Source organism: Diplotaxodon limnothrissa, linkage group LG1 (genome assembly GCF_057381915.1).
Source record: "Diplotaxodon limnothrissa isolate DT_005_m linkage group LG1, D_limnothrissa_male_GT1.1, whole genome shotgun sequence".
In the NCBI taxonomy this organism is placed as follows: domain Eukaryota; kingdom Metazoa; phylum Chordata; class Actinopteri; order Cichliformes; family Cichlidae; genus Diplotaxodon; species Diplotaxodon limnothrissa.
The window spans coordinates 19,050,829-19,076,155 of record NC_140596.1 but is presented as its reverse complement, the minus strand read 5'-3'; the positions used below and the strand labels follow the sequence as shown (position 1 = coordinate 19,076,155).

General features: G+C 43.2%; 3 protein-coding genes across 5 annotated transcripts; 1 reads left to right on the top strand and 2 right to left on the bottom strand.

Annotated features, from left to right (window-relative positions):
* The first annotated feature begins 937 nt into the window (after positions 1-937).
* Positions 938-5,623, top strand: gnao1b (guanine nucleotide binding protein (G protein), alpha activating activity polypeptide O, b). Its single transcript, XM_085354529.1, has 8 exons — positions 938-1,055; positions 1,201-1,243; positions 3,411-3,552; positions 3,851-4,011; positions 4,102-4,230; positions 4,307-4,436; positions 5,202-5,355; positions 5,436-5,623. The coding sequence occupies exons 1-8, from the start codon at positions 938-940 to the stop codon at positions 5,621-5,623; spliced, it is 1,065 nt and encodes a 354-aa protein (XP_085210655.1).
* A 1,670-nt stretch (positions 5,624-7,293) lies between these two features.
* Positions 7,294-19,427, bottom strand: cog4 (component of oligomeric golgi complex 4). Of its 3 annotated transcripts, none has more exons than XM_085354516.1 (19): positions 19,247-19,427; positions 18,007-18,085; positions 17,796-17,910; positions 17,236-17,410; positions 16,850-17,043; positions 13,992-14,097; positions 13,752-13,909; positions 13,609-13,667; positions 13,397-13,521; positions 13,168-13,286; positions 11,099-11,265; positions 10,821-10,986; positions 10,368-10,430; positions 10,154-10,267; positions 9,493-9,585; positions 9,330-9,413; positions 9,127-9,228; positions 8,711-8,839; positions 7,294-8,180 (listed from the first exon to the last, which is right to left on the bottom strand). In XM_085354516.1, the coding sequence occupies exons 1-19, from the start codon at positions 19,392-19,394 to the stop codon at positions 8,046-8,048; spliced, it is 2,331 nt and encodes a 776-aa protein (XP_085210642.1). In that variant the 5' UTR covers positions 19,395-19,427; the 3' UTR covers positions 7,294-8,045. The 3 variants fall into 3 exon arrangements, with proteins under 3 accessions (XP_085210642.1, XP_085210627.1, XP_085210635.1); XM_085354501.1 differs by having other exon boundaries at positions 18,007-18,089; positions 19,292-19,427; XM_085354509.1 differs by having other exon boundaries at positions 13,609-13,661; positions 18,007-18,089; positions 19,292-19,427.
* A 918-nt stretch (positions 19,428-20,345) lies between these two features.
* Positions 20,346-25,103, bottom strand: LOC146639669 (uncharacterized). The gene is made up of 4 exons (XM_085354489.1): positions 24,722-25,103; positions 24,094-24,513; positions 23,191-23,595; positions 20,346-20,701 (listed from the first exon to the last, which is right to left on the bottom strand). Exons 1-4 carry the CDS (start codon positions 24,963-24,965, stop codon positions 20,367-20,369), a joined length of 1,404 nt encoding a protein of 467 aa, XP_085210615.1. The 5' UTR covers positions 24,966-25,103; the 3' UTR covers positions 20,346-20,366.
* Between the last annotated feature and the right edge of the window lie 224 nt (positions 25,104-25,327).

Sequence of the window (25,327 nt, the reverse complement as noted above, 5' to 3'; positions counted from 1 at the left end):
TTAAATGTAATATTTAAAAAACTTAAAGTGTTATATTTGCATTCGTAAACAGTTGTTTATGCTAGTGGTTATATGAGTGACTGCGATTATGCTGCTTTACACCGTTACAGTTACCCAACGGCAGACGTTATATAGCATACCTGTGCATAGGATACACGGAATTTGTATTTAACTCCTAAAACGTTATTTAAAAATCACTGTAGTACTTTTACACAGTAAACTCGCTCGCCGGGATCACAAGGTCAGGCCTATTTATGCTGTTGACATAATCGCACGTCATGCTTGTCCCAGGGAATAGACGGTGACCGCGCTGGGGCATTTTAACGTTCCCACCGCTGCACGATTTCCACTGATGCCACGAGACACGGGGGCGACGTTTGCCATTTAAACGGCTCTTTCGTTTGAATAATCTTTCATCGGACGTGATTAGAGCTCGGCTGCTCTGACGTCAGCCAGATTGTCCGCGTTAGGTGAGTCTCGCGCAGCTTTCCCTCCTCCTCCTCCCCTCCCTCATCCTCTAGCGCCCCTCCTGCCTGCTTTCGTGAAAAAAAAAAAAGATACGATGAAATCGCTCGCGCTCGCTGCCATCATCACCATCAGCGCCGCCCTGTAGAGCGAGAGAAAAAGAGAGAGAGCGCGCGCTCGAGACCCCCCCTCCCCACCTAACAACAACCCCAACCCCGCAGGCTCGAGCACAACGACCCCACCTCCCACCCCCCTTCTCAACCCCCTCTGATAGAGGGGACGGAGCCAGAGACTCACAGTCACGGAGAAAAGACCTTTTCGGGATCCCGGCTCCGTTTCGCCCTCAATCCGGGCCTAATGCTCTAGCAGACCGCGCGGGAGGAGAGCGCGAGCGAGACAACGCAGTGACAGAGAGTCGGCGAGGGACAGGGCGGACCGGGGAGACGACGGGATTGCTCATTCGCCTGGAAACATGGGATGTACGCTGAGCGCCGAGGAGCGCGCCGCTCTGGACCGGAGCAAGGCCATCGAGAAAAACCTGAAAGAGGACGGGATGGTCGCCGCAAAGGACGTCAAACTCCTCCTGCTCGGTAAGATCAGAGCCGCCCCGGCCGCGGGGCTTCGTCTCCTCGGCTCGGTCTACCTCTTTTGGTGGGACTGCATGGGGCGGAGGTGCTCTCCGTGGTACTGATTTCTTTGCCGGCTCTCACTCTTGCCCTCCTCCCCTCTTTACAGGCGGCGGAGAGTCCGGCAAAAGCACCATCGTCAAGCAGATGAAGTAAGTGTCCGTTAATTTTAATTTTTTCGGGGCCTTATTCCGACCCTCTTACACACATCGAGAGTGAAAGGCCTGAGATTGCGCCTGCCTCCCCTATATGGGCTAAGGCAGGTTGAGCCGCCATGTTTCGAGATGCCGTATAGCCCAGGAGGAGTGCCGGTGACTCGAGCACCTCCTGTAGACCGACAGTGAGGCTGCGGAGGCCACACCGGTGCGTCCCAGGGTGCTGTTCACCGCCGGGGTGCTGAAATGTAGTTAACGAGGCTTTGGCTTGACTACAGGGAGTGTGCGACTGGGGAGGTGTGGGTGTTGTTTCTCCGTATGCGAGTGTTTGTGCGTGCGCGCGCGCGCGTGTGTGAATTACAGTGAGGACTACAGGTCCATTAGTGAATACCTCTGCTTTTAATCTTAATGGCTTTAAGTGCCCGATATCGCCGGGAGTACTTTGCCCATAAAGCCGATTTACGCAGAAATATGGCTTCTAAAACAGCATCTAAACCTCCCCCTGTCTGAGCTAAATCACTCTTTGATGTTTTAAATCACAGTTGTCATCTCCTCTAACCCTCTTAGCTAAGTTTGTCGATGTTTTAGCATGAAAAAGCCATGCTGTTCTGCTTATTCTGTCCTGTGAAACATCTCTGTCTCCTTCCTGCAACTGCACCGACTGCGCCCTCCCTCTATGCCTCTTCCCTTCACCTCATTACCCTCCTTGCGGTCTCTGATTGCCCATAACTCACCACTCTTCCCTGAACTCCACACACTGGGCCAGATAGTGTTTACAAACACTTTCAGAGCTTCCTTCAGCCCAAGCAAGCAGCAGATGGATGGGTTTTTACTACACACACACATCATGAGTAATAAAGTTTAGGTATTGGAGAGTTCAGGTTGCATGCCCTTATTTTGATTTGCCAACTCATCATCTTGCAGGTTGGTATTTAGGCAGTATTGCAATTTCACTCTAGCCAGTTTGTAAAAGAGAGGCAACAGGAAATGTTTGAAAAGCCTTAGTAGAGCCAGAAAAGTGCAGCACAGACACACACACCAGAGTAGATTTTCCACATGGACTGAGTGAATTAAACAAGGAGCAGCTTCATCGATAGATTGATGTAGCACTTGCCACAGCAGTCAGTTGCAGCTGCAGAAATGTCAGGCATGTCTATTTATATACATTTCCACTGTCACACTCTGTGATTGGTCTTTATTAGTAGCATATACCTTAAACTAGTGCTTTGAATTCTTAATAATTTCATAACAACTATCCACTTCCCTGTATCTCGTTTAGTCAGAATAGTTATTATTATGCAGGGTTTTTTTGTCACTATAAGCATTTTGTGCACACACACGTCCTTGTAGGATTGATCAATAGTCACAGTTATCTTAGAGCTTCACCAATTAGTTAATTGTCAGGAACTTATTCTGATGATTGAATGGTGCTTTTCTTTTATCCGTAATTGTATTTTGAGTATTTTCACTTTGGAAATACTCACTGCATGAGCGATTAATCGACGGGTATAATTCCTATCAGCTTTAGATGGCACCTCTGCTCCTGTTTCCCTCTGGGTTAATGTTTTATTTCACACGACTGTTAATTTTTATGATGGTGGTGGAGATTCAGGGCGTGAGGCTGATCTCCCTGCCGTGAAACATCTTTTCGTAATGTGCACTAATGAGATGAATATATTAAAACCGTCATCCCATATTTACCACCCCACCCCCCAAATCAAATATCAATTGCTGATGACAAGCGAGCGAACGGGGTGCCCGCTTTAAGGAGTGGATCGCGGGTCAGTTTTCAGGAGGATGCACCTGACATTTTATCGATCAAGCCAGGGGGTGAGGATGTCCTGATGGATGATTTAATGCTACCCGGATTATGGAGGAGTTTAACTGTGTGATTGATTGGTGCTCTCACTGATTCCACCCCATTTCCCATCATAAATTATAAATATCGCATTACTGCTCAATTACTGATCACAGACGGAGTGTGTGATCAATTTCTGCCTCATTATACACACTATACACACACTTAAAGATGGATTTAAGGCAGAGAACACGGGAGAGAGCATGATAAGACAGTAACCACCTCACACACATGCGCACACATCATGCGTATTAGCATACGGACTAGTCTGACTTTTCCCTCTTTTATATCTCTGTACTTGTGCAGGATTATCCATGAAGATGGCTTTTCTGGGGATGATGTGAAGCAGTACAAGCCTGTGGTCTACAGCAACACCATCCAGAGCTTGGCAGCCATCCTTCGAGCCATGGACTCACTGGGCATTGAGTTTGGAGACAAGGATCGAAAAGTTAGTCTTACCTTCACCCTTCAGCTCTTCAGAAGCTGCAATTTTAACAAAATAACCTCGAATTTTGGTCTCATGTAGTTCACAGCATCTTTGGGTTTTGATTTAAGGACTGGATGCAGCAGTTTTATCTAGTGTACTTTTCAACTTCTTTGTAGCATCCATTTAGAGGAACAGATGTGTATTTTGATTTATCATATTTAAAAAGCCCCATATATACAGCTCTGACAGATGATGAATAATAAATATACTGATATAATTTAGTTGCTCTTCCCTGATCTAATGAAATGTGCTCGTGCAGGCCGATGCTAAGCTGGTTTGTGATGTGGTCAGTCGTATGGAGGACACAGAGCCGTACTCTGCAGAGCTCCTCAGCGCTATGAAGCGTTTATGGGCTGACGCCGGGACTCAGGAGTGCTTCAACCGTGCTCGAGAATACCAGCTTAATGATTCGGCTAAATAGTGAGTCGAGCAAAGAGACTACAAAAGGAAAAAAAACAAACAAAAAATCCACCATTTTTATCCACTGCTTTTCCTGTCTTCCTTCATCAGCTATCTGGACAGTTTAGACCGAATTGGTGCGGCAGACTACCAGCCCACAGAGCAGGACATCCTGAGAACCCGTGTGAAGACCACTGGTATCGTCGAAACCCACTTCACCTTCAAAAACCTCCACTTCAGGTAGGAAGCCGCTCCTGCTCGAAGTTCAAAGGTTTTCTGCTCCTGCTCTGTATTGACACCCCCCGCCCTTTTCCAGGCTTTTTGACGTGGGAGGTCAGAGGTCAGAGAGGAAGAAATGGATCCACTGCTTCGAAGACGTGACGGCCATCATCTTCTGCGTCGCTCTGAGTGGGTACGACCAGGTGCTCCATGAAGATGAAACAACTGTAAGTGTGCCTGAATCCCTCCACTGACGCTAATCCAATAAAACTTAGAAGTCGTCCAATTAACTTGAAGATTTCTTGGCAAGTTTTTTTCGCCATGTGTTATATATTTGTATAAAAATATGTATTTATGCAATCTCTATTTGTCTCAGAGGTAGGCTGTACAGTCCACACATCACCTCATTCCATTCTTAGACTTTAAATTTTATGGAAAAAACACTTCTTATTCATTTATTTATCGTTTTCTTACTTTCTTCTTCAATATAAAATTGATACATACAGGTTTTTCCCCCCTGGCTTAATACTTTTGTTACCATACTTGACAGAACTCTATGCCTTTTCCTGTGACTTCCAACCGTTTCTAGTGAAAAAAAAAAAAAAAAAATCAGACTAAGATGAGCAAAAGTGGTTAAAAAATGTGACAAGGCTGGTGATTTCTCTTTGTGTTTGGCTAAAACTGCTCTAAAAGGCCTCTGTGACGGAAAACCCCCACACATGCATATTTGCCAAGTGCCTCGGCTGAGTTAACAGGAATAATAATAATCCTGTAAAATGTGTGTTTGTTCTGTTTCATAACAAAAGCGATTAAACAATCATTAAAGCTGGGACTGCGATTTATTGTTTATCAGGGTTTTTCTGGGCTCAGACCGGGCCTGTGTCCAAGTAACAAAAGCAGTAAGAAACGATCTTTACTGAAGCGCTGCCGGCTTTCCTTTGGGCCTGTGTTTTATTAGACTCCCCTCATTGTTTTACTTGTTCTTTCCGCAGAACCGCATGCACGAATCACTCATGCTCTTCGATTCCATCTGCAACAACAAGTTCTTCATCGACACCTCCATCATCCTCTTCCTCAACAAGAAGGATCTGTTCGCTGAGAAGATAAAGAAGTCCCCGCTGACGATCTGTTTTCCAGAATACACAGGTGAGTCCCGCGCCCTCAGTCGGAGCGGCTTCCCGAGCAAAGCGACGCGCTTTAATCGCCCTCTGCTGTTTTCTCTCCAGGTGCTAACACTTACGAAGACGCTACTGCATATATTCAGGTTCAGTTTGAGAGTAAGAACCGCTCTCCAAACAAGGAGATCTACTGTCACCTGACCTGTGCCACAGACACGGGAAACATCCAGGTAGTGTTTGATGCCGTCACCGACATCATTATTGCAAACAACCTCAGAGGGTGTGGCTTATACTGAGGCCTGGCCAAGCACAGAGGTTGTCATGGAGTGTATGAGGTGTTAATAATGATAATTTTGATGATACTTAAACACATAAATATGTAATTCTACACGTCCAAACGGACCCAAAGAGCTGCCGTCAGACACCACACTGGATTATTGCCATGATTTGTTCCTCTTCCTCTTATTTTGATTTCAGTATAAAAAAACCCGTTTTTGTCTTTTTTTTTTTTTCAAAATGTGTTTTTGAGCTGAATGTTTGCTGTTTCGTCTATGACCGTGTCAACAACCGGGAGGGTCAGAAGCGGCGGCACCAGGGGTTTATTCAGCCGGAGCTTGAAATGTAATGCGAGGAGCGTGCTCTTTTTTTTTTTTTTTGGGTTAAGCACAACGTGGAATATTGTCCCCAGAATTTGTGGGCATTTTTGTTTTTAAGTGCAAGTCTCAAGGCTCGCGTCTTTGGACTGAATACAGCCTCTGGTGCGCCGTTTGACGAGCTGCTGTTGTGTGTGGAGATGACGACGGGGATGTCAGGGAGGTGCTGTACTTGTGGCTGAGGGTTATGGATGGAAAAGAAGGAGGCTTATTTAAAGTTTCCTTCAGATGTGCACATGACGGAGTAGCCCCCCAGGCCTGTTCCACTCTCGGTTTTCTCTTTTACTTTAATCACGATTAGAAGAGAGGATCCCTCTGTTCAGAGTGGCTGCCCATCAGCACTGGCCTCCTGTAGCCTGAGGAAATACCTAACAGCCAATGATATCTCTTGAAAAAATATCGGTGCCAACCATCTGAGAACAACAGTTAGGGGAATAGCATCAGAAATCATAGCTCATTATATCGACTCTATTATTTAACCAACAGATATAACATTTTATTATCAGTGAATGATTTATTTATTTAAGCCTCACGCCCTACATGCCTCCTCCTACCTCCTGAAATCCCATGCCACCTTATTTATTTCCTGTCACAAAATAACTGGGGTGCACCGATTCCCGCCTTCGGTTCAGAGGGTAGAAATCAGCCCTCCGATGACATCTTGTTCTCCGTGTGGTGCGTGACCCTTCGATGTGAATCTGTGTAGAAATAGAAGACTGCACGGGGAGAACAATTTCATTTGAGGCAGCCTCTGTCTGGGGAGTCAAGTTTTTCCTCCCCCACTCCCTCCTCCTCCTCACCTCCCCTCCCCTGATCAGTGAGGAGGGAACCATTATCCCACCACTCCCCTCTCCTCTCCTTCTCTCCTCTTTCTTCTGTCATGTTTCTCTTTTCACAGAGAAGGAAAAAAACAAAACAAAACAAAAACAAACAAACCCAGCTCTCTATTTTCACCCATGCACCCAGAAATTCATCTTCCCACCCCTGTATACTCTCTAGCCATCACATATCAACCCTCATATCTCCATTTTCACCTTAAAAAAAAAAAAAAAAAAAAGCACCGTACTGTATATATATATTATGATTATACCAGATTTTTTTTCTTTTTTTTACTGTGAATGTTTTTGTGCTGCACCCCTCATCCTATTCAGTAGTTTATTGGTTGCTCTCATGTGGAATGTTTGTGCTGAGCCAATCGAATGTTGTGTTTACATTAAAGCCACACTTTTCCTAACTATCCCTGCGTTTGTCTGAGTCTGATTACACAGGACTGAAAGGAAAACAAAAAACGAGACCGTCACGGTTGCAACGCTGCTCAGGAAAAAACAAAAACAAAACTTTAAACAAACGCTGACCTGCTTTAATCTGTGCCGAGAACTAAGGTTAGACCGGGAAATTAGGCTGAACATTATGAGAGTGGACCACTTTTAATGCTTCATCGCCTGGTGAGCACAGCTTTGTATTTAGTGTCAGAAATATGTATAAAAGATTGGGAGCAGGTCCTGCGCAGCAGCGGAGCGGCACTCGGTGAAATGTGGCGGATGGCGGGGGATCAGAGGCGTCGCACAGCAGCTCTCGATTTATTAGGTTAAAAGTGTTCCATCGCTGTAGACAAGGAGCTATTCATATATTGAATGACTAGGCTGGATCAGCTGTCTGACCTGCTTCTGTCAGTTTAATGGGTACGATGTTCATTACTGCTCTGTTTCACTGAGAGCCGCAGAGCGCCGCTCCTCAGTCCCAGTGTGTCCTCGTTTCTCAGAGCCAGTTACAGGTTAAACTCCCACTGAGATATAATTACACAGTCACGCTTTTAATTAAACATTTAACAGAACGTTCTCATATTTTACAGTTAATTCCTATCAAATTCGTCAAAATCCCTGCCCCATAAAAGCCCGGCTATAATGATATAGACTGTCATCAGTCAGGGGTGAAGAGCAGAAGGTCTGAACCCCCCCAAAGAATTCAGATAAAAAGAAATCCTCGGCTTGTCCGTACTGCAAACAGAGTTCTGCAGTGAAAACTCTCACAGCAATCGAAGGCACCCGCACACCAGTTCCGAGGGTTACAGCCGCAGCCTCTTAATGTCCTCGCTTCGGAAGTCGATGCGGAGCGCCAGGACCTGACGCACCTCTGCCGGCGTCAGTCGCCACGTCAGGGGACCTGAATTAGTGCCCCAGTAATCCAAGATCTCAGTTACCTGCAGAAGAAATCGGTAAAGTAATAGTAACTTCAGTTATTTTTGGTGTTTTCTCCAGCTCACAACAGTATGACAGAAAGCACATGAGCCCATTGTTCTTGTCATTTCTAAACATGCTATGAGACAAAAAGAATAAAAGAAATCCCAGTTAACAATGTGATACTGACTGGCGACTTCTTTGGGGAAAGGAATACCAAAAATTGACTTATACAGGGGAAAGAACTCCTGCATTTAAGCCAGCAGGCCACATTTCATTGCTGTATCAGGTAGGCTAAAGCCAGGTTAATGAAAGCAACTCGTAGCTAATGGTGTCCTGCTCAGGGTGTACCCCGCCTCTCACCCTATGACAGCTGGGATAGGCTCTAGCCCCCCTGCGACCTTAAATTGGATAAGCGGAAGAGAATGGATGGATAGCAGCTAAAGCTGTCACATAGATATTTCCCAATAGCAAAAACATTGTTAGTTACAATCCATCACTGGTGCTAAGCCCCCATAAATGGTGTGTGTGTTTCTAAAACAGTCTAAATTACCCGCTCAAGGTTGAGAATGGTGGCCATCTGTGTGAGGCGAGCGAACTTGTCTCTGATGGTCCAAGTTGTCACGGTTGTGAGGTACGCCACGAGAGACCGGAGCTCTTTATCAAACTGGAGCCCCCCGAGCTACAACAGAAAAGTCAAAAATAACATCTGTGGGTGCGTTTTACGTACATGGCAACTTTCTTTTTTAGGACTATATGTTCTACATTGTGTCATAATTTATTTAGAGGTTATGTAAAAACATGCTGCACAAAAATAGGAAGAAGCTGCCGTGCCAGAAGGAAGCACCCTCTGCTACAGGCCTTTCTGAACTCATTAATAAATTATTGGAGGCCTTTCTTCACGGGAGTGTCAGTGACGTGACGCACAAGCAGCTCGCTGCCACCCAGTGGCCAAGCTAAGCGCCTCACCCTGCTGAACGAGCATTTGAGGACCGTCTTCTCCATTTCAATAGCTATCAGACTGGTCATCAGGCTGGTCAGCGTGTCGTAGATGACCGGGGAGAGGGCCATCTGGCGGGGAGTTCAGATCAGAAGACGAGAAGAGAAGTTTACTAAACAGTGAGGAAGAGTATCTTTAGCCGGTAAACACAAAGTCAAATCTTAAAAGACACCTTAAACTCTGTCATCAGCTGCTCCAAGTTGACGATGAGCTGCTGCACCCAGGGGTCATTAGCTTCATAGTCATTAAACTCCTCCTGTGAGGGATGCAGACAGTTGCAGCAAGACGTTCTGTAACCTCTGATTTATTCGTGTGCAGAAAGGTGAAAGCGTTACCTCCTCTATGTTATGTGAGATGGACAGGAAGCTGCTGATCCAGGGTTTGACCTGAGGCTTTATGGCTGTTGTGTTTAGCTCCGTCAGACCCTCCTGTGAAAGAAAACCAAAGACAAATACCTGACCTTAAAAAATAAATAAATAAATTCTTAGTTCTTTCCATTTCTCTTTATTCTGGAAGCACATGGGTTGTGGGTTTGTCATGTTTTCACGGGATACTGGGATACCCCGGGAGCACGAGGTCTGTTATTTTAGTAACTGACTGGGTGCTCTATGCTGTTCCAGTCTTTGCCTTCTCCAGCGCCAACACGAAGCAAAAACTTGTTTCTGGGATGCATTTTCTGGAATCATAAGCACCGTGTGGAGCAGGTGCAATCTGCTTCATTGGAGCCGGATGTCAGGCAGCCACGCCCGGAGTATCCCCGGGGTTGCACAACAACGACACGCACCTCCTCGAAAACAGGGCTTTATTAAAAGATCTCATTAAAGCTGCGCTTCTAGATCTCCTGTGACTTGTTAAATAAATAAGAGCTCTCCCTCCACGGCGCTCTCTGGTCTAACAACAGTTCTCCATCCTGAGGCTCCCACTCCAATTAAGAAAATATACAAGTCTGTGCAGACAAGCATGTGGTGTGTGTGTGTGTCTGCGTGCACGTCCAACCTGTAATAGATCTTTGAACTTTGTGGACGTGCTGACAAGGTCGGACAAACAGCTCTCAATCTTGGCTTGCTCTCCAGAGCTGACCCCCTGACTGAACAACTTGGAGCAGTCGTTCTGACCGGAAAGAAAATTGACATTTTTTTTTAATTTCTGGGGAGAAAAATAAAAATAACGCGATGAACAGGAGAAAGGAAGAGCTGTGGCACAAACTCACCTCCAGGTTCCTCTTTAAAGTTGTGATGTTCTCACTGCACACCTCGACGTTATTCAGGGTCACCTGAGTGGGGGACGAGTGCAAATGAAGGATTCTTACAGCCAGCGTGACTCAGTCCTGCTTTAAAAACTATAATCTGCTGGAGATGAGGTATTTTGACATCTCCTGCCTCAGCTGGTAGTTATAAGCCTTTAAGTGTTTCTTAATTTCAATTTATAATGATATTAAAAAGGTTTTTGAAGTCGCTCTTGTTTTAACAAAGAGCCATTTTAAAAATTAAAGCGCTACTCACTTAGCTCATTCATTCGATTCCTCCTTTAAATTACTGCTGAGCTCTTTTTTAAAGGGCTTATACAGCAGATGTGAGCGATTCATTTATCTTACAGTCTGACAAAGATTTCTAAGGAACTGCTCTACGAGTGAGGCAAGTATTTCTGTGTCGAGCGGTCTCACCAGGAACGCAGCCTTGGCGTCTTCGGTGCTCTCGATGCCCAGCGTGTTGAACTTGCCCTGCTGTAAGCTGCTCTGCATCAGACTGACCGCGCTGCTGACACCACGCTGGATGTCCTGCAGTGTTGTAGCCGGGAAGCCCTGCCGCAGCTTGTTATACAACACCTCCCTGACGGGTGAGAAGAGGCAGATGAGGCAGGAAAGGGGCACGTGTCAATGTAATAAATGTGTAAAACCAAACAAAACCAGGATTTTAAAGAGGTAGAAAATGAGCGAGCGACCTGAAGTCAGACTCCAGCACGGAGTTGGCGTGGTTGATCATCGCACAGAGGCAGTCGATGCTGGAACTCGATAAAGCTCTGCTGATGCACTTTTTCACAATGTAGAAACAGTCGTCCACCATGCTGCTGGTCAGCTGTCCCTTTTCGTATGTGTCCATAGCAACAGCCTGGGGGAGGAGAGGAGTTAATAACATGGTAACGAATAAATAAAAAACGTGAAGTTACTTTATACTACAGCAATAAGGTAACACATAAACAGTAAAATGATAGAAAGTTACTCTTTTTTTCACTGTATAATATGCAAACGGTTTTTGTTTCGAATGTGTGCACAGATTTATGCACAATGTGTGCATAAGTAATAAAAACAGGAGGTTTTTAGGGAATTAACAAAAACTTTATAATTACAGGACAGTCTGGGCGATGAGCTACCAGAATTTTCTTATAAATGTAGACACAAAGACTCAAACGCATTAAAAAAAAAAAAAAAAAAGGTAGAAAAATTAGATCTAAAGATGAAATGGCATTTTTTCTAATATTATATTTTTGTATTTATATTGAGATATCTTAGGTATTTAATGTGTAGTTAACACATTTTTATAGTGACAAAAGGGGTATTTTTACTTGTCCGGCCCATCTAAGATCAAAGTGTATGTTGCCTCTGATGTAAAATGAGCAACTTGACTTTATCATACAGTAGCACAAGCAGTGACAAGGTACTGCTGTCGTTACCGTTGCTCTTCTACAAGTTTGGGATAAAGAGAAACTTTAAACTGTTCCAGAAACATGAGAAATATTTTATTTATAAGTCAGACATCCTGTTTGATACTCGGGTGTTAAAGAGTCAAGTTTTTGGATGCATGTTTGGAGTATATTCAGATCTTGTCTACAAATATTACATTTTGTTTTTAAAAATGTCACTATAGCCATTTCATTGCCAGACCTGCGAGTCATCAAACACATGTAAAATTACTGTCACATTCAGGACACGACTGAATGAGAATCAGTCTGTCTGTCTATTTATAATTAGCATATGCTGAAATGTCCTCATTTTTCTATGTAAGGCACAGATCTTCTGCACGGCCAGGGTGGACAACCAGGGGATGAATGTGGAGTAAAACTACGTTAAATTAATGCACATAACTGTTTCAGGAAAAGTAAACAAACAGGAAATTGCTGATCTATCCGGCTGACCTGTCTTGTCTTGTATTACACGAGCACCGCCGAGCCTTTTTTTCATCACTAATCATAAATGAGAAACAGTTGATGTGTGAAGTTTTTGGGCATTCTAAAGTGCAGGGAAAAGGTTAAGAAACCCTGATGAAGGAAATATGTATGCTCTGAACTGTTCCACTAGGGAAAGCTGTAAACCTTTTTCAAGAGAGAAGCAAAGCATTTGCTCAGGAGTGACGATAGCTTAAAACCCCCAACAAAAACACAAACTCCAAGAAGCAGATGGTGTTAAATTTTTAAATAAAATGTTTAAATTTAAAATGTCCACTGCTTTAAAAAAAATACAACCTTTTGAAATTGAATAAATCTTTTTGACACAGCCTGTATTTATTGCCAATTAACCTTTGGCAATACCTTCACAGCCCACCAGGGGGCTGCAGGCCACACTTTGGGACTCATCTGCTCTCTGGTAATCTAAGCAATTTTTAATGTTTGCAGTGAAATCACAGGTAAATTCAAGTAAGAAAATGCTGATGAATTTGCACGTAAAACCAGCCAGCTGCCTTTTTTAAAATTTTTTTTTTAATCCCTCATATTCTCTTTCCCTTTCTAAAACAGATGTGTACATTACCCATAATGCAACATGACCGCCACAGTTTGGTCTGTCATCTGAGTGCATTATACTATCAGCAGCTAATGTAGCCTGAAGCAGAGGGTGACCTGCAGAATTTAAGCTTTTTTTTTTATTAACCTCAGACTCGACATGTACAGCTCCCTGCACATCCACAGAAATGTTACACAACCTTTTCACGTTTGTGTCAGTGCAGCGGACACATAAACAGTCTTCGATGAGTGAACGGAGTCTTTGAAGTACAGAAATAACACTGCACTCAGCTGACCTTGTTGACAGACTCTCTCATGTAGTACTCTTCCATGGGAATGTAATAACCAATCAGCTCCTGCATCGTTGTGCTCAGCAGGCAGTGTTTCAGCAGCTTCTCCACGTTCTGCTGATGCTCTGTGTGTTTAAACACGGAGGGGAAAACACACATTTTCAACTGCACACTTCTTTACATTCACATTTCAATTAAAAAAAGAAAAGAAAAAGAAAATCACACATGAAGCTACCCTGCGTGATGCTCTGAGCGTCCCCAACTTCAAAGTCGGCCATCACGCGGCGACGTAGAAAGCGCAGGTAGAGCTCCGCCCTCGCGTTCATCAGAGTGACTTCTGCCAGGACGGGATCCAGCTCCCTGTTTGCGGACGAAGAGGTATAAACAAAAATATAAACCCTCAAACATGTAGGAAATGCAGCATCCCGCTTAGACAAACACACGCACCTTGGCTCGATCCTCTCCCCTGGAACACTCTTCATCATGCTGCTTTGGACGACCTGAAACTAAAGAGCAGATTCAAGGTCACAGCCGGGTCAGGGACGCAGTGAAAGCAACCATGTGACGCAGCGCCGGCGTCTCACACACACCTTGGTGTGGTATCCTCTCTGCTGGATGAAGCTGTCAACTATTTTCTGGGCCTGGCGATCACATTCCTGCTGCAGGTGAGTGATGAGCGTGTACAAATGGCCTGGACCGTAGTACGTCTCTACGATTGGCTGATGGGTCTCCACAACGCGAGCGATACCTGTGAACGCAAACCAGCACACGGGTGGAGAGAGCATGCAAAGGGGAATTCAGGCAGACACGCACAGTCTGTGTTTTCTCACCTTCCAGCAGCAGCGTTAGCGTGTCTGCAAATATCAGCAGAGCTCTCTTCTCACCCAGATCTGCTCCAGTCGCTAGCAGCAGGTTCTCCTCAGCTTTGGAGGCAAGCTGTGTGAGAGTGTGTGAATCAAAATGACATATTGTAGCAGACTAAAATACATGACTCAAATCAGGATAAACTGAAATTACAAGTGTGATGAAATGCATAAATAGGAGACAAAAAGAAAATATGCACCTCGACTAAGGCCACTATTACAGCCACAACTGCCCTCATGTCACTCAAACTAAGCTGCTATGTTAAAAATATGAATCTTTATGTACAAAAACCTAATAAACAGATAAGCATCCCCGCATTTAGAATCAATGTGTGACTACTTGTGCCTTTTTAAACCATACTGTTTCCTTCCTTTGTGGTTGAAAATCACTGTCATAGAGCGACCAAGGGCTGGCACGGCAAGCCAGCATGCAGGAGGTGAGGTTAGTTTCCATATCTGTGAGTCCGCTGAGGTCTACTTGGGTCTGCGTGACGTACCTGCCCTTTTTTTTCTCTTTTTTTTTTAATAATGGCATCCATGTGGACTACACTACAACAACACCAATTACACATGTGTTACATTACAATGACTGTACGTCTGTAGTCTCTGCAGCTGTCTGTGTTCACAACAAAGTAAAACCCCCACCGGTGAACCCATTCTGGTTTGCTGGCAGGTGACCTTCATCAGTAAACCAGACAACTTTTAACTGATCACTGGTGAAGAACCCAACCCCAAACCTATCCTTTGATGAAAAGCAAAACATTTAAGGAAAAATAGAAAAGAAATTTATGATGCATAAATAACACACAATAGCATAAGTCTACAGTTAGGGTCACCACCTATGATGAGTTATGCTTAATTTTGTGCTACCGCTGTCTGTGTATTTGCTTATGGAGAGCCTTGCAGACAGGCGTTTTCAACCACTGGTTGTAAAGCGGGCTGGAACACTGAAGGGAGCAGCAGTGAAAATCACCGGGAACGAGAACAGCGAGAAACAAACACCAAAGATTAAAAAATACAGCATGAAAAGCACAAACAGCGGCTGCAGTGACACTTTTCTCTGTTTTTAACTCTCGGTTTCACTTCAGCTCTTTGAACGTTATAACTTTACTTGTCTCCTTGGCTGGCTGACAGATGAAGAGTGGTCCATTGACGGGCTGTTCCACATACTTTGGACACTCTCTCATGGACTGCCAATGTGCTATCACCGCTGAATTGTAATGTCCCCATTAAGCCAAATCTGGATCCACATCCCCCCTTAATTTTCATCCACACACACGGAACCAGCCAGCATGCACGGATCTCTCTTTATGTTTAAGTGGTTTGTGATTAATGAGATTCAGCTTTCTTTAAGTTAAAGCAGCAAATATAAAGTAGGGCTGAACGATATATCGCATTTGCGATAATATCGCGACATGATCAAGTGCAATTTTCTAACCGCAAAGGCTGCGATTATACTGCGATTATAAGGCTGTCCAAATTACTACCATATCCCAGAATTCATAGCGCGGCCCAGCCAAACTCCAGTTTCCAGCAATGGCGGCCGCTACTAAGTTTTAAAATTACTCATACTAATCTTTCTGGGTCACAAAATAAACTTTTAACATATTTTCAGGCGAGAAAGTAGTTGTGTAAACATCAAATATCTGCTCGGTTTATCAAGATATCCCATATTTGCAAAAGTGCTTCGACGTTTTCAGAGGCGTCTGCTACCCACCAGCTCGACAGCTAGCCGGGAGCTCGAGGGTTACTGATGCGGCCGAGAACGGCACAACTCCCGGCACATCATTTTCAGATCACCGCGGAGTTTCGCTGCTCGGGTTAAACGTAATATATAAGTCACTTAGACAACCTAAAAATGTTATTGTTGGGCTTTTTTCAGTGTTTTGTTTGTTCGTGAGTAAATCGGTTTGGCTGAGATTAAAGTTATTAGATTAGATAAAATAAAACTGTATTAATCCCCCGGGTGGGTTCCTCCTTGGTTTTCACACAGCTGACTAAACGTCAAACAGAAAACTTATTAAACAGAAGTATGAGACAGTCGAGAATTTACACCAGTGTCTGGTTATATTTTAGATAGCAAGAAGCAGACGGCCGAATTTATTAAACTCCACCGAGACAGCGGTGACGCTAATCAGAACTAGCCTTCTGATTAGCTAATCAGAAGGCTAGACCGTCCAATTTCACGCCTTTAAACTTTAAAGGCGTGTTTGTGTGTGTGTTTATACAATTGCTATTATGTTTGCACTTTATGTGTAATGTTACTGACTGCAGAGATCAGTAAGATGTGTGTATTTTTTATTTATTAGTTTTATTTATTTAATATTATTTTTTAATTGAATGACTGTCTAGTAGTTCACAGATGTCGAAAAACTGAGTGTGGTAAAGCCACTGATTTTTTTAATGTATATTTCTGCAATCTGCACATTGTACTGACTTTCATTTTAATGTTTACACCAGGGTTCCTTGTCAGCACTTTATGCTCAGATGTTTGTAAGCTAAAAATAAACTATTGTGTATGTTCAAATATACTGTTGTGATTGAAGAAGTTAAATAAAAATGTCAGTCATCAATTCATGCATCACCTCATGTCATCATAACAGAGGTCTGTCTTCCAGGAAAGAACAGTTTAAAATTAATGTAATATAGTATTGGCCATACTATATGATGTATTGCTTGTCTTTGTTTAATAATACAGAAGACAAAGACCTTAAAAAATAATCGCATATTGCATCGCAATCGCAATATTGGGGCAAAAAATCGCAATTAGATTATTTTCCATAATCGTTCAGCCCTAGTATAAAGGACTTGTTTTCATTACTGACCTGACTGCAGAGATACTGGCCAAATCGAGCGAGGCCTTGCTGGTGGAGGCCAAGAAGAGGGAAGATCTTGAAAAACCTTTCCACCTGTGCCAGGTCGACTGCTGCTACGGCTTCATCAAGCTTCTCTGCAACAATGACCTTTAGTTTCTGCTCTGCTTCCTGCAGTAGGACCAGACTGGCGTCCACAGCGCTGCCTGTGCAGACGTGATGAAATGGTAGTGTTAGTGTATCTTTGTGGCACTTACCCAAACCTTAATGTAACGACTTTAACTGCTATATGGAGCTTTATTTTTCAAATCAACTGTAACTGCATTTTCCATTTGCTTAATTAACCCTAAGCCTGCAGTTTAAGATTGCATGCTGATGTAGAACAAGAGGCTCCATACTTTCTTCTCCCTGCCTGCTCAGCTCGATAACAGACTGGTCCAGAGACAGGTATCGATGGATGTGAGCAGCAGCCTGTTCGTAATCTTCATTACGCAGAGCTGTCTGCACCCCGTCTGTGCAGAATTTCAGGTCGAGGATATCATCGGCACGCTGGATGACGTTATATAGCCGCGTCTGAGGGAAATCAAATGAGATACATGTTCAGAAATCAAAGCTGTTTTGACCCAGAAGGAGTCACGCCTAGAAAATGAACCTGGTATCAAAATGATGGCCTAAAAGGAGACCTTTCACATGCTAACATCTTTTATTGACGTTCAAAGATGGTTGTAAATTTCATGAAGCCATCTCCTGTCCTTATAAAGTTACAAGGTCTCCAAAATCCTGTAACAAGTACGGTAAAAAAATACTATGTTTTGCATACTTCAAAGGTACAAGTTTGTTGGTTTTAAATTTGCAAGTTATAGTGCCAAAAAGCAAAAAAAAAAAAAAAAGAGCAAAACAAAAACTGCTGATTTTGAGCGGGTCTGATGGAGGTGCTTTAAAATGTATGCATGCTCACCTTTGCCAGGTCTAGTTGTCGTACTTTACGGCTGACGTTTTCAGCCAGGCTGCAGGTAAAAGTGATCATGCCCGACAGCTGGCTGGCGTCTCCTCCAATCAGCTGGAGGTTGGGTCTGCAGAGCAAAGAGAGAAAGCATTTTTTTTCTCAGTACAACACATTACAGATTAGCATTTAAATACTTTAGACCAGCAGCTGATTTTGTGTGTACCCCATCCTGTGTAGTGCCAGCATTTTAGTGTGAATGACCCCCTCCTGCCCTACCAGTCTGTCCAGCTCTGTTTCCACCTCTTTCTGCAATAAAAACAAAACAAAGACCAGTTTTTTACTTTATAGAGTTCCCACAACTCACATTACTTTATCCACACTTCATTAGGTACAACTGCTCATTTATCCAAATATTTAATCAGGCAATCACATTCAGTTCATCTAGCCATGTAGATGTAACTAAGACAGCCTACTTAAGTTCAAATGACTATCAGAATGGGGACAAAAGGTGAATTAAGTTATTTTCAGCATGGGATGGTTGTTGGTGTCAGACAGGTATGAGTATTACAGAAACTACAGATCCACTGAGATTTTTCCACATAACCATCTCTAAAGTTTACAGAGATTGGTTTGAAGAACAGGAAATATCCAGTGAGCAGCAGATCTCTGGGAGAAAATACCTTGCCGATTCCAGAGGTCAAAGGAGAATGGGCTTCAAGCTGATGGGAAGGCAACAGTAATTGAAATAATCATTTGAAGAAGAACCTACAACAGCAGTCCTGTCAGCATCACCAAAACTGGAGCACAGAACACTGGAACAACGCTGCCTCGTCTGATGAGTCTCAGTTTCTGCCCCAACATTCAGACAATACACTGTAAATTCAGGTCTACTTAAGGGTAAATTCGTCCATCTCTGTCATCATATACCATGACTGATGAGACAAACACTGTAGAGCGTTTTCATGTTATCATTTCCCATCTTGCATATTCACATTGCTGATTGGCTGTATTTGACTTAAGGACATGTGTTTCTCGAAAGTCTGGTTTTTATCTGATGGGTGCGAAAAACGCAGGATGCTGGAGTAGGTATCGATCCAATATCAATATTAGTTTTGGAATCGACACTAGATATTTGGATCGATCTGCCCACCTCTAAAAGGCAGTAAAGGAGTTATGTATGTAAGTAGGAGCTTGTTGAATATAAACACATTAAAACTTAATGAAAAAACGAAGCGACAACAAATACTGGGAAACAACTGATAGCAGGAAGAAGGCGATCCATGGTGATTTAACAGGAAAAACAATAAATATGAAGTGACACGGTGCATGACTGCATTCCTACTGATGACAGTAAACTATTATTAAAGCTTGCTGTTTTTGTGAATATCTATTAAAGCAGACATCCTTCTCAGCAGCGGTTTGAGGAGGAGCGCCTGTTAAGTTTACGTGGATGACGACAGCACCTGTATGTCGCAAACAAACCACCGTCAGCGGCCATTGGTACGAACCTCCTCCTCGCAGAGCTGCTGGTAAATTTTCTCCAGGTCCTCCAGCTCCGTCAGGGCGGAGATGGTGTCCATACTCACAGAGGACAGAGAGCTGGAGTCGCATCTTCTCGCTGTTATGGGTCCACCGTCAGCCATCTTCCGCCACCGGAACAGGACACAGAAGCCAACGTCATCATTTTTGTTACTATTCCCCGTGATTAGTCTGCCAGGCAGCGTTTCGGCGCATTATTATCGGGTCTTTAGAGAAGACGAACTCGTCTTAAAATCATAACCGTGTCGACAACGTTATATTTAACCAAGTATAATATAAATATATAAATTTTATCACATATTAAAGTCTGTTAGTGGTGAGGATAGGTCAGCATTTTTACACAAGTGCCTGACAACTGTTACTCGGGGAGAAACTTTTCACGTACCACCACGCATGCTCACAAACCCACAGCACCGAAACTGGTCCCCTAGAGGGCGCTACTGCGACACTTCTCAGTGAACGGAGAGACCGTATGGGGCTAAAACTACGGAAGGAAATTGGTGTATAAAGGTTTACAGACGCATATGAGATGATGTACAAGCATAAACCAAGATTTATTTAACCAAGTACACATTTTAATAACATCTAATTATTTGCTAAAAATGTGAATGAACAAAAGCAGTTTTGTGGCTCTCAAGTTTGCTTAATGAAAAGAGAAAATTTCTGTATTAACTTGATAATAGTTTACGGTAGAGGGTTAAATGTAATGCATAGACCAGCACACGTCACCACCATTATTGTATATTGTCCTGGAAAGCCATTGGCAGATCATCCCCACCTACTATGGTATTAAAAACATATTTTTATGTCTGAGCTATATGATATTCTTGGTATCTTTAAAGGGAAAAGTTAACTGAAAGTTGCTTTTTGTGGCTTTGCAAGGTGAGATGGGGTCCTGGATTAAATACCAGGATGAAGCCGTAACAAAAGAAACCCAAACAAACCACTGCACACCTATTGTTTTCAAATTTTCATATTTTACTAAAACAAATTCAGAGCATTTTGTGTTTTAAGCAATGCTGGCTGCATTCATCAAAGTTAAAATCAAGAGACTTGCTGCTCTCTGGAAAACAGCAGGAGCTCTTCTCTTTCCTGCTGGAGTTCTTCCCATTTCTTCTGTAGTTCTTCCTTTTCCTTCTGCAGCTCCTCTCGCTGTCTACTTAAGTCGTTGGCTTCCTCCTGCTGTGCTTTCCTCAGAGACTCGATTTGCTCCCTCTCTGCTGCTGCCTCTCTGGCACTAGCTGCACGCAGCTTCTCCAGCAGCTCCCTCTGATGCTCCAGAGTCCGAGCCTCCTCCTTCTGCGTTCTCCTCAGAGCTTCTATCAGCTCTCTCTCCCTCTTGAGCGTACGCTTTTCTCCTTCAGACATCTTCAATGCACCTGCAAGAGGAGAAGGACTCAGGTTTAGGCTCATTACAGCCTCCAGCACAGTGGAAACCTGGAAAACAGGACTGAAGTGTCTTTTTAAGGGCTGCTACTGATTTTTCTTAATCAGAGGGAGTTATAACAGGTATTTGGAACAGATAAACATTTAAAGTAAAGAAAAAAAGAACAAAAAATAAGTCCTCAAAATATAGATTTATATATCAAATTGTGCCATAATTTGGAGTAATGACTATGGCACTTCAGTCTTGTAAAAAGGAAATTTCTCTAAACCAAAGAGTAGGGAGTGCAGACAGAGTAGTGGCTGCATCAGCACGAGCCCATTCGGTCTGCCTGTTCTTTTCTTCCTTTCTCTTCGGTTCAGAGTGTGAGCAATGGCACATTACACTCACTCACACACACACACACACACACACACACACACACGTATTAATACATGTATATAAATATATATAAATATTAGGGGTGCAACGATATTCGTATCGATATTGAACCGTTCGATACAGTGCTTTCGGTTCGGTACGCATATGTATCGAACAATACAATTTTTTTCAATTTTTTTTTTTTTTTTTTTGTGTCCCGTTTGGATCTATAGCCATCAGAATCTACTCCGCCTAGGCTCGAGAGTGCAGCCTAGGCGGAGTAGTCGAACGCAGATTCACTGAGCACTCAACACAGACAGCATGGTCAGAAGGAAGAGCGCAGAGCAAGCTAGCGAGACAGAAGTGGACCTCCCCACCCTCATTCAGATCTGGCGTTTGGAATTATTTTGGTTTTCATGTGACGTATGACCCTGAAGGTAAGCGAGTCATGGACTAAAGTAAAACAGTATGTTGGATGTGCCATGCAATGCTCAATTACATGGGTGGGAGCTAGTGTGTTAGCGCAGTTAGCTCGTTAACGTGTTGGCCGTCTAGTCCCTCTGTATAGGGTAGCTCGTTAACGGAGATTTGCCGTGTTGTGGCGTTAAGGTTATTTCAACGAGATTAACCTGAAAGCACTAGTGGGAACACAACGAATATGACTGCACATTTACACCGACATCATCCTAGTGCAAAGACAAAAACAACAAGCATGCATGCTACAAACTTTAGCCGAGTCATTTAGACAGCTGTTAGCACAGGATTCTCCTTATGGAGACCTGATATGTTTAATATGCTGCTGAGAATATAGCCCAGAAGAAGCGGATAGTATAGCTTTTATTTTGGAAAGAGACATTTCTCTGTAATAAACTCTCTTTTCCAAAGATGAGTGATTCCTCAATCAGATACAGGGCTCGCAATATCGCTAGCCCGACGTCCCGGGGCTATCTCTCCCCTGCCTGTCGGGCTATTGTAGGAAGGAAAAATATATGTCAATGCTTTTGCATTCTTTCAGAAATGTAGCTGGGTAATTATGTCATTGGGTGAGCCACTGTCAATATGTGACATATTGAAATCGTGTTTGAATTTGCGCTTGTTTTTTTGCTTTCACTTTGCAATCGCGCGAACTGTGTATAGAGAGCGACAGCACTGATCTGTGAGTGATGATAATTTGTGCACCAATTCCTCTGACATCGTCTTATTAATTGTTAGCTTACTATGCAAACATGACAAGTGAAATCTCCCGCAGCTTAAACATGTGAGAGGTTGATCGCGCAGAGAATCGCTGAGCTTATGTGAGTGCGGCAGGATATATATTTCACTACGATGACCTGGATGACTGAGAACCTTCACAGACAGATATATATTTTAGTTCTGCTGAGCCAAATAAGACAGGTCAGGGTGAAGAAGTGACAGCCAAAGAAAAGCTTACCACAAAACGGAGAAGTTATGACAAATCAGACTATAAGGCAAAAAGAAAGTGCAGCTTTATGGTTTCATGGACAAAAGAATTTCTGTGGCTGCAATATGACGAGCTAAAAAACAACACGCACAAGGGTTAGGGTTAAATTTAAAAACTGTACTTTTGTGTTAAAATATATATTTATAATTTTAATAAATGACAAATTAAAAAGGCATGAACATTTTTTTTTTGTATCGAAAAAATATTGAACCGTGACACCAAAGTATCGAACCGAACCGTGAATTTTGTGTATCGTTGCACCCCTAATAAATATATATATATATATATATATATATATATATATATATATATACACGTATATATATATATATATATATATATATATACATACATATATATATATATATATATATATATATATATATGTATATATGTATATATGTATATATATATATGTATATATGTATATATATATATATATATATATATATATATATATATATATATATATATATATATATATATTTATTGTGTGTATTCATCCTCTTAATTGAGAAAATTACTTTGAACACATTTACATGGAGAAACAGGACCATGCGACCACAAGCAGGGCTGACAGAGTGAAGCATTTACAGGGAGAGATTTGTATCATAACCATTCCTGTAGACTGAGTGAAACAGCAGTGAGCTATAAAATCATACCTGGAGCCTGTCTCTGCTCTGACGTCTTGTTGTTGGCATGTGAGACCGGAGATGAGTTTAACGCCGGTAAACGCAGCCCATTGGACACCTGCTCTAACAGCAAGTTTGGGTGTCTCTTTGACATGTGTCGGTGCAGATTACTGGAGCTATTTTTCCCGCACTTCAGCTTCTTCGTGCAGATACGGCAACGAGCAGCGTTCAGGCTGTCCAAGCGCTCAAAGTGTCTCCAGATGGTACTGCGTAGTGGACGTCCTGCAGGAAGGTCGTCACTCCCCTCTGTGTGTGTTTGAGGTTCTGCTGGATTTCCGTGGGAAGCGTCTAAGATACCGTTGATAGCCACACTGTTATCGGTTTCATTCACCAGTGTTACTGTCTCAGAGTCTCTGTCCTTCGACAAGACTTCCACTGAAAAGAAAGAAAACATAGTTGTAATCACACAACTCATACCTCATGTCCTTAAATGGAACACCTGACTCCAGGTCGCCTTTAGAGAAGAAGTCACATTATAGCAGTTCACTTATTTTTCCAGATGTAGATGCACAGCTGTTTGTGTGTTATAAATTTGAGCCACTTAAGTTTGTGTGTATTGGTCACTCAGATAAAAAGGAGACCATATTATATGCATAATCAATGCCTAAATCCTTTCAAATGATTCTTTATTCTCCTTTTCATAGATACACATACATGAAAAGGTGTGACACTGGCAGCATCTGACCAATCACAAAGAGATATAAGACCACTGGGAGCATAGCGAGTGATCTTAGAAAGGAAAAATCAAACTAAACACTGGAAAACAATCCAGAACTTTAGCTACCTCCCTTGATACTGAAGAGGAAGATAAGCAAGGTGTTATCTCTTGTTTGTGTAGATGTGAAACTTTAATATGGCTGTCAAACAGCTTACCTTGAGCATCACTCTGCTCTGTCCCCCATAAGGCCTCATCGGACTCAGGGTTAGTGTTTGAGTCCTGTGAGGAGTTTAAGGGTGTTGGTGGGTACTGCTGGGTGGATAACAGCTCAGAGTACACCTTAGGATGTTTTGAGGACAAGTGTCGCCGCAGGTTGCTGACGCCACCACTTTCGACCAGCTTCTTCATGCAGATGCGACAACGAACGGCGTTCAGATTGTCCAAGCAATCAAAGTGTTTCCAGATCACGCTGCGATGTCGTGAACGTTTCACAGGGCGCTCATCACTTGTCTCCATTTGTGTTATTATTTCTGATGGACCCTCCTGTGGAAGGAGGTCATTCAAAGAAGAGCTGATTCCAGTTGTGTGTACTGCGGTGATGGTGCCACCCTCATCGTCCTCCAGTGCCACTTCCACTGAAGAAGAAAGAGGCAAAGTTACATTTAAGTGGTGAACATTCTGCTACATGATAATACTTAGTGACTGCTCAATACACATAGAATATGGTTTTCATCCTTAACTAACCCTAACCCTTTGGCGGCCTTTTTCTAAAACACTATACAGTATATCTACTTCTGTCCCCACAAAGCTGGGGTTCACTTTAGATGGTTTGACGAGCTGTACCGGAGCAGAACTGCTCTCCTTCCGCCCGATGGTGCTGGTCTTCCCCGGGTCCAGGTTTAGATCCGGGTCCGTTACTTCTCGTGGAGAGCTCGGTGGGATGCTTCACACGCAGGTGTCTCAGCATAGCAGTGGTGGAACCACAACCTTTTTTGAGCAAGTGACGAGCGCAGAGAAGACAACGGACAGACCGCGAGTCGTTGTTTTCGAAAAAACTCCAAACTACACTACTACGCGCCCGAACCATCGCGGTGGATACAGGTTGGCACTGCTGTGAATAAAGAGTCAAATGCCACGGCTCGGTACAGAACGAATAATTACTCTGCGGCTATCCGTACTATTAATGAAGTTTATTTGTTTTTGATGTGCTAGCCTAGCTGATACTACGCGCAGGCAGCATACGAAAATGTAATAGCCCTACGTCATATCCGGGGTATCAACCGTCGTCTTCCGCGGGACAACACTGGAAGCGACGTGGCGACCGGAGTCCATAGAAAGTGAATGACTTTCAGCGACTTTCAGCTACTAAAGGCGACAGAATAACCGCTGGCGACGCGAAGTGTTGCTTCCACGCGAACGACTGAAAAAAACTACCAATGAAAGCATGTC

Excerpts from the sequence above, each read along its gene's own strand:
- cog4 (XM_085354516.1), bottom strand. The coding sequence starts at position 19,394 with ATGCGACTCCAGCTCTCTGTCCTCTGTGAGTATGGACACCATCTCCGC. Across the intron at positions 14,098-16,849 it reads GCCAGTATCTCTGCAGTCAG|CTTGCCTCCAAAGCTGAGGA; the intron begins GTCAGTAATGAA and ends ACTCTCACACAG. Across the intron at positions 10,987-11,098 it reads GTGCTGGAGTCTGACTTCAG|GGAGGTGTTGTATAACAAGC; the intron begins GTCGCTCGCTCA and ends CTCACCCGTCAG.
- gnao1b (XM_085354529.1), top strand. The coding sequence starts at position 938 with ATGGGATGTACGCTGAGCGCCGAGGAGCGCGCCGCTCTGGACCGGAGC. Across the intron at positions 3,553-3,850 it reads TTGGAGACAAGGATCGAAAA|GCCGATGCTAAGCTGGTTTG; the intron begins GTTAGTCTTACC and ends GTGCTCGTGCAG. Across the intron at positions 5,356-5,435 it reads CTGTTTTCCAGAATACACAG|GTGCTAACACTTACGAAGAC; the intron begins GTGAGTCCCGCG and ends TTTTCTCTCCAG.
- LOC146639669 (XM_085354489.1), bottom strand. The coding sequence starts at position 24,965 with ATGGTTCGGGCGCGTAGTAGTGTAGTTTGGAGTTTTTTCGAAAACAAC. Across the intron at positions 24,514-24,721 it reads AGGAGAGCAGTTCTGCTCCG|TGGAAGTGGCACTGGAGGAC; the intron begins GTACAGCTCGTC and ends TTTCTTCTTCAG. Across the intron at positions 20,702-23,190 it reads AGAGCAGAGACAGGCTCCAG|GTGCATTGAAGATGTCTGAA; the intron begins GTATGATTTTAT and ends CTCCTCTTGCAG.